The 10832-nt window shown below is 35.1% G+C and overlaps 1 protein-coding gene across 1 annotated transcript in view; it reads left to right on the top strand.

Annotated features, from left to right (window-relative positions):
• The window catches only part of LOC109226964 (ras-related protein RHN1), a 9124-nt gene extending 8117 nt beyond the window's left edge, over positions 1-1007 (top strand). Inside the window, exon 7 of the mRNA XM_019391921.1 lies at positions 464-1007. Within this exon, the coding sequence (XP_019247466.1) occupies positions 464-564 (101 nt within the window). The 3' untranslated portion in view covers positions 565-1007. The remainder of the gene's footprint in view (positions 1-463) is intronic.

Below are 10832 nucleotides of genomic sequence, written 5' to 3'. Positions count from 1 at the left end.
GGGGGGGGGGGGGATAGAGAGGCTATCTATTTTAGTCCAATAGTTACAATTTCAGGAGATATCTTAGGCGTGGAAGTGACATGATGAGATTCAGGAGGTGAAAACCTGCAGTTACCTGCCATAAGGAGATGATACAGCAATACTCTAAAAGGGGGGGTGTAACATCCAGCAACCTCTGCTTTAAAATTTACTAGTTTTATAAAGTTGTATATACCTCATTGACTTTTTTTTTTTATATATATTTTACTGAATTATTGAACTTCTAAGATTGCTGTTTGGGAGCTCAAGATGGGACTAACAGGTGCCTAGCTTTCACAATTAAAGGATTCGTGGAAATATGAAATTTTTGTTCTTTTAGAACTTGCACTTTATGTAGGTCTTTTTACTTTTGTTGTGTCAGAACAGTTGAATATCTTTTTTATTTGCTTCTATGCCCTGATCGCTTGAGTTTGGTGTTTTGCAGCTAAACGGTTGCCTAGAGCTCAGCCTGCCCAAAATCCAGCAGGAATGGTTCTTGTAGACAGACCAGCAGAAGGGACCCGAACTACATCATGCTGTACTTAACGTTCATAAATTCATTAAACCTTTCCTAATCTTTGACTGGACTTCACTTGTTCTTCATGTTAAACATGAAATTCTGGAAATGGGTGTAGCATGGTTCAGCAAGAGATATAGAGTAGAACATGTAAGCTATGTACTTAGAAGCTCCCTATGTTAGAGGCCGGCTGTTGTAAGGAAGCACCTGAAGTCATGCTCCTTGTTTCTTTAGCTTTTTCTATTTTGAAAATGATTTGAATTTCCACCAATTCTTCATTTCCATCTTATGAGTAGTATGGATGAATGGCCCCTGTTATTCCTTGAATTTGGAATAACCTGCTTCGATTTGGTTTTGCCTAAAGAAACTGGTCTGGTTTTAAATTTGATTCAGTATAGGGAAAAAAATGAAGAAACTGGTCTGGTTTTAAATTTGTTGAGTTTATAAAAAAATATTCTGGTTTCTTGTGTAATTTAGCAAGAAATGTACTGTAATAGTAGAAGCAAAAGTTCTCTTAGGTAGGACTTTCTTATGTCTTCTCAAGTGATTTATAAGATACCAACAAAAAAAAATGTTGCAACCGATTTGACTCTTCTTCACCCGGCTCATATTTTATATTTTCGTTACACACACACACATATATATCTATATTATATTAAAAGTGGGAAGCCCCAAACTAAAAAGTTAAATTACTAAAGTACCCTTTTACATCTGTCACGACCCGGATTTCCCACCCTCGGGAGTCGTGATGGCGCCTACTAATAGGAGCTAGGCAAGCCAATTAATTTAACACTTCTCTCAACATCATTAACAGTATAAAGAAGAACGAGGCAATTAATATAAAAACGGAAGTCTCGAAACATAAATAACTGAAACCAAGTGCGGAAATTCAAATACACCTCTACCCAGATCTGGTGTCACTAACTCACGAACTTCTACTGAATGCTAAATACAAAGTCTGAATAAGAATACAGTACTGTCTGATCCGATACAAAGGAAATCAAACGAAAGACAGAGATAAGAGAGACTCCGGGCCATGCGGACGCCAGCAAGGCTACCTCGGAAATCTTCGGACTGAAGTAAGCTCCCAACGCTCCTACTGCTGTCCAAAAGCTCCTGCTCCGGTACTATGATCTGTGCAAAAAGCACAGAAGTGTAGCATCAACACAACCGACCCATGTGCTGGTAAGTGTCTGGCCTAACCCTGGCGAGGTAGTGACGAGGCTAGACAGGACCTACCAAAAACAACCTGTGCAGATATATATATATACAAAGGCAACAGAAATAAAAACAGAGAATATCAACTAAAAAGGGAAAGGGGGCATGCTCGGGAAAAAAATATAGCGAATACAGATCAGCGGATATAACGACGAAACTATCTCAATACCATAGCTCACATATAGGTGGTCGGCGCGCCACACGATCCCATTTCTTAATTCATAAGTGGACGGCGTGCCACACGATCCCATTTCTTAATTCATAAGTGGACGGCGTGCCACANAATAACTGGGAATATTGTTTGGAGTTTACATCTCAATTTTAAGGGTGTTTGGTGAAGATTATACTTGATTTTGGCTGAATTTTAGCACAGAAGTGTAGCATCAGCACAACCGACCCCATGTGCTGGTAAGTGCCTGGCCTAACCCCAGCGAAGTAATGACGAGGCTAGACAGGACCTACCAAAAACAACCTGTGCAGATATATATATACAAAGGCAACAGAAATAACAACAGAGAATATCAACTAAAAAGGGGAAGGGGGCATGCTCAGGGAAAAATACAGCGAATACAGATCAACGGATATAACGACGAAACTATCTCAATACCATAGCTCATATATAAGTGTTCGGCGTGCCACACGATCCCATTTCTTAATTCATAAGTGGACGGCGTGCCACACGATCCCATTTCATAATATATAATGGTCGGCGTACCACACGATCCCATTTCATAATATATATATATATAAGTGGACGGCGTGCCACACGATCCCATATTATAGAATATAAGTGGACAGCGTGCCACACGATCCCATATCATAGTTCAAAATATCTGGATTTGTAAAGAAGGCCCCATTAGGAGAATTCGACAACATAACACTTTAACCCGGCAAGGGTACAGCTAACAATCCAAATATCCTGGCAATGGAGAGTGCATAATAATAGTCTACACGTCCCGGCAAGGGAATAATCACAACACATCCTCTTTTAAATCACTTCTTTCTCAACTATCACATTCTTGTTCGAGCCAACGCTCTAAAATATACCAATCACAATTCTTCCGCAACCATTCACATTATATGAAATTTATCAATTAAACAAGGAAGTTGTGTCACATCATTCGAATTAAAAGCAATTAAGACTCACGGTCATGCTAGACTCCGGTGCGTAGACAACCGTCACCATGCCTATATACCGTACTCCACATTTAGCAAGTAGCAAATAACATCCTAATCCTATTCCCTCAAGCCAAAGTTAGAACAAACACTTACCTCGGTCCAAGAATAGCAATCAACTCTCTAATATTGCCTTTCCTCTACAATCCAACTCCGAAACAATGATATCTAGGCATAATTAATTCAATAATATCAATAAGGGCTCAAAACATAATCCCATATCCTAGAAATGAAATTCCTATCATTCTTCCAAAAACACCAAAATTCGCCCCCGAGCCCACATGGTCCAAACTCGAGGCTCGGACCAAAACCCGATCACCCATAACCCCACGACTTCAAATATATAATTTATTTCAAGATTCGGCCCCAAATTGAGGTTGAATCACCCAAAATCCCCAAAGCCCTAACTCTACCCAAAACCCCCATTTTCTACTTTGAATTCATGATTTAGGGCTAGGAAATTAGTGATTAGTGGAAGAAATTAAGAGGGAAAGAAGTTAAGAACACTTACCTAAGAGGCTATGGAGAAAGAAGCTCTTCAAAATCGCCTATGGAGTGTTAGAGAGAGGAGCTCGTGTGAAGAAATGGCTAAATCCCGAGCTACTGATTCTGTTTTGAACTTAAAAATTCGCTGGCGAAAATGCCCTTCGCGTTCGCATGAATGAGGACGCGTTCGCGAAGGGTGGATGGTTTAAGGCATTGCGAACGCGAGGTGCTAATCGCGAACGCGTAGAAGAAGGGGCTGGGGTCTGGGACTGGCTAGTACGCGAACGCGAGAGAGGACTCGCGAACGCGGTGAAGGGGAAGCCTGGGCTATGCGGACGCGGGGTATTGTCCGCGAACGCGATGAAGAGGGACCACTGAAGCTTCGCGAACGCGAAGAAGGGATTTGCTGTGCAAAAATTGCAGAAAATCTGCTATGTTTTCCAAGTGTAAAACTACCCCGAACCACCTCCGAATCACTCCCGAGCCCTCGGGGCTCCCAACCAAACACACACACTAACTCAATAACATCCTACGAACTTAGTCGAGCGATCAAATAGCCAAAATAACATCAAAATCAATGAATCCAACCTCAAAATCATCATTTTCATTTCAAACTTCTTAAACTTCTAACTTTAGATATTTAGGTCCGAAACACGTCAAATGACACCCGATTTCGACCAAACTTTACAGAAAGCGCTTAACACATATTTAAGACTTGTACCGGGCGTCGGAACCAAAATACGAGCCCGATACCATAGTCTTTTAATCAATTTTCATTTTCATTTTCCTTAATAATTTTAGAAAAATAATTTCACAGAAAAATTCATTTCTCGGGCTCTCGACCTCGAAATTCGACTCCGGGCATATGCCCGAGTCTCATATTTTTCTACGGACCCTCCGGGACCGTCAAATCACGGGTCCGGGTCCGTTTACAAAAAATGTTGACCAAAGTCAACTTTAATCATTTTAAAGCCTCATTTTAAAATTTTTCACAGAATTTAACATATAAGCTTTCCGGCCACGCGCCCGGACTGTGCTCGCAAATCGAGGGAAGCAGAAATGAGGTTTTCAAGGCCTCGGAAGTACGGAAAAGAGAGAAATCCAGTGATGACCCTTTGGGTCGTCACAACATCATTTTAATAACTTAATTATAAAAAAAAAACTTATTCCTACGAAGAGTTGTCAAGCCAATGCTAAAAGTCACAACTATTCATTTTACCAAGCCAAAAATAACAATCACAACTATTCCTTGTAAGTAGTCAGTATACATGTGCATTTGTGTATGTGGTGTGTTTCTCCTTCGTCCTTTATCTCTTAGTTTTCGTGTTCACACTTTGGGTGATATTGTTCTCATTTCTTTACTTTACTCAATTATATTTTAATGTTTATTTTGATTCACTGTAATTAATAAATTAGTATTTATATTTCCACTGATTATTTATGTCCTTGCAAATTTCTGTCTTTAATTATGAGTGTACAGTAACCTTTTCTTTTAATGAGTATGAGTATATTGTTTACTTTCATGTTAATAGTTTGTGAAGAATAATACCTTTTTTAGTCGGCGATTTATTGTTAGACCCCTTTTATATATTAAATTAGATATGTAACTAAAAAAAGTTGATTGTCCAACAATTTGATAGTCATTTTTCTTGGATTATCAATATAAATTTTATATATCCTCTATTGTATGTTTCTGAATTCATCCGTTAACAAATAGTACCAAAGCAAATGTTTTAGTCTTTCTTTATGTGCTTAGGATCTGTCTTCGTTTGTGCATGTTCCTGTACATACAAAGATTACTTGGTAGAAATAGCTTTAACTAAAAAAATTTAAGGCATTCTGCATTATTTGTTAAGGGATGATAAAACAGTTCGAGTTTGGTAAATAAAATAAATCGTTAAAATTGTTTTGATATTCAAAAACTACCAATGATAATTTTTATCATAATATTTTAGATATTCATATCATATACTCTTTGCACACATTAATCTCCTTATCCACATTGTTTATAATGAAGTTCTGATTTACGTTCTTGCGAGTGAAAGGAATAAATATTTTTTTGAAAGATATTCCGTATGAGTTATAACTCCACTATTATCTACGGTAGTCTACAGACATATATGGGGATTTTCTCTTAATTTATCTTACTTGATTACCTAACTTTTATTCAGTAAATAAGAAATGACTCATTATCCAATTCAATCCTTCATATCTACAAATGAGATTATAATTATAACACTTATTTTTTTTATATATAAATATTAATTATAAGTGTATGTGAAGGAGAAAAAGATTTATGCTTGATGTATTGGTACTTTTTAGGTAAAGTGTGAACCAAAAAATGGAGGAAAATATGTTATAAATATAATTGTATTTATGGTGAATGTCTATATTTAGAGAGATTCTAGGGTTTATTACTTGGTGGCTAAGTCACCCTCTCCCTATAAATAGAGGGTTCTATTCCATTGTAATTCATCCCAAATCAATAAGAATTCTCTCTCTCTACTTTTCTCTGCAATACTCTTCTTCTTCTTTTATTATTTCATAACACGTTATCAGCACGAGACTCTAATCGATTGAGGAGAAGTTTTGGGATGGAGCATAATGATTGTCAATTGTTCCATGAACTTCTTTCATGATTAAATTCTGGATTTAAGGTAAGTATTTTACTTTATTTTTCTCTTTTAAATTCTTGAAATTCTATAATTTGATTTTATATACAAGCAAAGACAACAAAGTTTGATTATAAGTCTAATGGAGTTTGTAAGAAATTATAACCACCTGAAGTGGTAAAAATTTCTATGTCTTGCCATGATCAAATTCATATATGATTATGGGCACAAAAAGTGGAAACCCGTCCCATTGGATTTGCTCCATTCTCATTCCCTTAAGAGAATGTGATAGCAGTATGTGATAAGTCTGAAAGAAGACAAAATTATCACTATGAATGTATCAATGGATGTTGACGTGGCAATAGACGAAATTATAATCGTCATCATTGTGATAATGAGAATAATAAGGATTCTCAAAATAATCCCCCACTTTGTGAAAATATTTGTCATCGATTTGACATGAGATTTTATAAAGCACATATAGATAATTATGGTCAATTCATGATGTGAATGTGGCAACATCTAATTTAAGAATACATATTCATTTTTGGAAGAATATGAGCGTGCTAGCGGTATATACCACACTCACCTCTAGAAGGAGGTTTGAGATGATATAAGAAATCAATGTCATTATTATGGCATGAATGGTCATTGGTCACGTACCTATTGTACGCCAAAATATTTTGGCATTGTGATTATTAAAAGACAACGATAATGCAAGAAACAGAACTTGCATATAATTTTGACCATAACCATAATGGTATAACTTTCTCTTTAAAAGAGATATTCACCATATTGATGTTGATGAATATGTGGTAGTACCAAATTAATTGAGAGCTTTGGAAGAGCCAATTATTACTGTTTTGGAGAAATAAAATTGTCGTAGTAAGTCTCAAAGAAACTTATTCAGTTTCCAAAGTATACGCGAAAGCGATTGATTATATTGAGACTATAAATAAAAGAAAGATTTAATATCTTCTATTACTATAACTTGTAGCGGGGTAATATGTATGTGAAAAGCTACCCGCTTTATTCTCCAGTTTGTACTACACAAACAAAAGAATGACCACAAACTAAAGAGAAGTTTATTGAATATAAAAACCCATATCATAATAAACTTGGAGTTTATTGATAATTGCACACGTCATGGTGTAAATCTGAAGTTTATCAATATTGATAATTTATTCAGTTGGCATAATTGGTTTAGCCATATCAATTTAAGTATGATGTGCAAAAATAAATGAGAATTCACATGGGTAAATGTTAAAGAACTAGAAAGTTCTTTACGAATTCTCTTATGTTGCTTGTTCTCATTAACTAATATACCAATTAAAATTGGGATTGAATCCCATGAATGCTGGAAATATCAAAGGTGAATATGGGCCCATTCACCTGCCATGTATACCACATAAGATGCATCTATGAGATGGTTACATGTGCGATTATTATTAACCCGCAACATGGTGTTAGCGAGGTAACTTGCTCAATAATTTGATTTAGAACATAATTTTCCAGATTTGTTATTCAAGATAGTTCATCTTGATAAGTTGGTTTACATCACAGTTGGTTTAGCAAAATAATTTATTGAGTGCCTCCACTTAATAGCTAAACTATTGGTTATGAGAACAAAATTTTGTATATCAGTTTGATATACGTTATATACAAAAGTATATTATATTCTCCCCTCACAAGTGGTTCAGGGTCAGGAACCAAATAATTCCATCTTATTATTATTAATGTGCGGTGTATATTTTGATTAACACCATAACGCACAAAGATGGGTTCTCAAAGTTGAGGAAACAAGTTAGTTTTTCTAACATGAGGGGGAGACAAGATACAACAGTTGAGAAAAAGTTACATGGAATGAATTATCATTTATACATTTAGATCCCCGAATAAAATAATATGAACTTGAAGTTCATAAAAGGATAATTCATGTGCAATTTATTGCAAAGCATGCCGGATGCATTTGCTGACCCAAAGAAAGTAACTATATTCTCATTGCAAATGCTCCAATTAGAATAGGTCCTAGAAGGACAAAGTCTATAGTACGCTTAAAGCATATAGACAAATCGGTTTCAAATAAACTTCTTGATAAAGAAGATGAGCAAATAATCAAAATGATCATAATAAGGAGGCAAGTGATCTAGAAGATCACATGACATAACACTTCATAAAATCTCATGAGAGATTCAGGTACCTAAATATATGAGTGAAGAGATCTCTATGTTATGTCTTTATGAAAAATAAGGAGGTTGGAACCGATATAAAATGTTTGTCGACGACATCTATGATAGCGCTAAATATATATATGAGGATCTTAAGTCTGAAGAAACAATTCAAATAGAATTGGTTTCATATGAAAGCCATGTAGTTTTGAACATGTAGTTCAAACACTTGAAAGTATAAGTCAATGGCATGTGCAGTCAGTTTTCGATATCTTATATGTCTAACATGACATGAAAACTTGATATGCATCTAAAGTCTATTATATGGCTTATATAACTTAACAATCCCTGAAGGATTTAAAATTGCTTAAAACATATAGAATTCATGGTCATGAAGTACTACATCCTCAATGCAATTTGTGCACAAACGTATCTTGCTATAACTATATGCATGATAATATGATAGCAAGAGTTTTCACCTCTATGTGAAGATATTGAACTGACGATTCCAACAAGATCATATGAAGACAATTCATCTCTATCAAGAATGATGATTTCAAGGTGCAATATATTCATTCAAGTTAATATGCCTGATATTTGTTCATCAAATCTCTACCAAAGATCTTTTGAAGATAGTGCACGAGATTGGAATGCAAATGCTTAAGGATGTGAATTGATGCTCTCATCAGGGAGAGTTAATACGCGTTGTACTCTGTTTCCCTTACAAGGTTTTGTCCCACTGGGTTTTCCTTGCAAGGTTTTTAACGAGGCAACCAAAAGGCGTATTGTTAGATATGTGTACTCTTTTTCATTCTCTAGAATTTTTTTCCCACTGGGTTTTATTTTAGTTAAGGTTTTAACGAGGCACATTATCTGCTGAATAGACATTCAAGGGGGAGTGTTATAAATATAATTGTATTTATGGTGAATGTCTATATTTAGAGAGATTCTAGGGTTTATTACTTGGTAGCTAAGTCACCCTCTCCCTATAAATAGAGGGTTCTATTCCATTGTAATTCATCCAAATCAATAAAAATTCTCTCTCTACTTTTCTCTACAATACTCTTCTTCTTCTTTTATTATTTCATAACAATATTTGAAATGATTCCTTTTTACAACGGTACTTTGTCTTTCGCTGGAAAGGAAGAGAAAGATAGGTGTTCCTCAAGCAAACTTATATCGGTGTCATCAGTGAGTCATCAATTCCCCATTTTTTTCATTTAGCCTTTTCTTTCATAAACAAATAATACTCCTAATAGTTTGATCATACATATATCAAAGTTTTGAAAGTATCTTTTCATATTTGAAATATATATATAATGTTAACCAAAAAAAAAAGAAATTCTTTTTACGATTATTAACTGCATATACTGATTACTTATTCATTTAAAATGATTATGTTTGGATAATATTTGGCTGAAGTTTGAAAAATTAGTATTCTGCGTTAAAGTTGAAGTTGGGAAGTTGAAGTTGGGATTATTTGACATGAATTTCACTTAGAGAAGAAGTAAGAACCTTTATGAGGAAACATTACATCCTTTGAGATACACAAACAAAATTTTTAGGTTCAAAATTTTTTATTCAAAATTAAAATTAAAATAATAATAACATTATAAAGTAAATATTTAATTGCAAATAATGTGTGTCCAAATGCCTTTATAACTAAAGAAATTCTTAAAGTATGCATATGATAACAGTTCAGTATATTGCAATACAAACTTTATAATAATGATATGAGATAAATAGCAACACGTTCAGAGAGACTAGTATATATTGTGGTCTATGCCTTATAAAAAGGACAATGCGGTCGTTGCAAATATAATCCAGTTTACAAGTCCGGAGTCGAATCCCACAGAGAACTAAGGTTTAGCTACAGCTGTTCATTATCACCAAGAAGACAAGCTTGAACAATTCCTAACTTATAGATATTAAGATTCTTCTGTTTAACTAATTAACTAACAAATTAAAATAGTAAATTAACAACTGACAATACTGAGGGTTAGAGAAAAGATTAAGGAGGTCTAGAGTTATGATTTCCCCTATTATCGGAATCCTTCCCGCTATGTCTTCTATAATTTCGCCTAAGTATTCTCTACCGATCATGAGCACTCTTATTACCGTAAATCTCTCCCGAGTAATTACGACAATTTACTAGACGCACTCTCCCGAGATACGCTAGCTGGCTTTTAATACAGCTCACTTTAGATAGCACCCAAGGCTTCGTTATCCCTAATCCCGCCTTTAAACCCGCAGTTATAGATCCCTCATATACTTTGGGAGTGATGTTGTTTAACAACTACCTAAATATGCACTCTCTCCCGAGTTATGCATACTAAATAGGCACAGCTAATTGAGAGCTCTTCAACCAACCACAATATAAACGTAGTTGAACAAATAGAGAAAAGCTATGGCTCAATTATACAAAAACATAACAAGAATTTATCCTACAAAAGGTTCTATCAAAACTCTAGATAACAAATTAGCTATTCATAATAGTATGTAAAACTACAATACTAAAAGTCATAACCAACAATGAAAAATAGGAAGAGGAAGGAAAAACTTGTAGAAAAATTCTCCGCCTTGCTCCCAATGTGTTCTTGCCTCCAAGGGTGTTGTCTAACCCTAAAGTAGTGTCTC

The sequence above is a fragment of the Nicotiana attenuata genome, chromosome 6 (assembly GCF_001879085.1).
Source record: "Nicotiana attenuata strain UT chromosome 6, NIATTr2, whole genome shotgun sequence".
Classification (NCBI taxonomy): domain Eukaryota; kingdom Viridiplantae; phylum Streptophyta; class Magnoliopsida; order Solanales; family Solanaceae; genus Nicotiana; species Nicotiana attenuata.
Note: the sequence above shows the minus strand (reverse complement) of the source record. Positions and strands in the feature narration are given on the sequence as shown.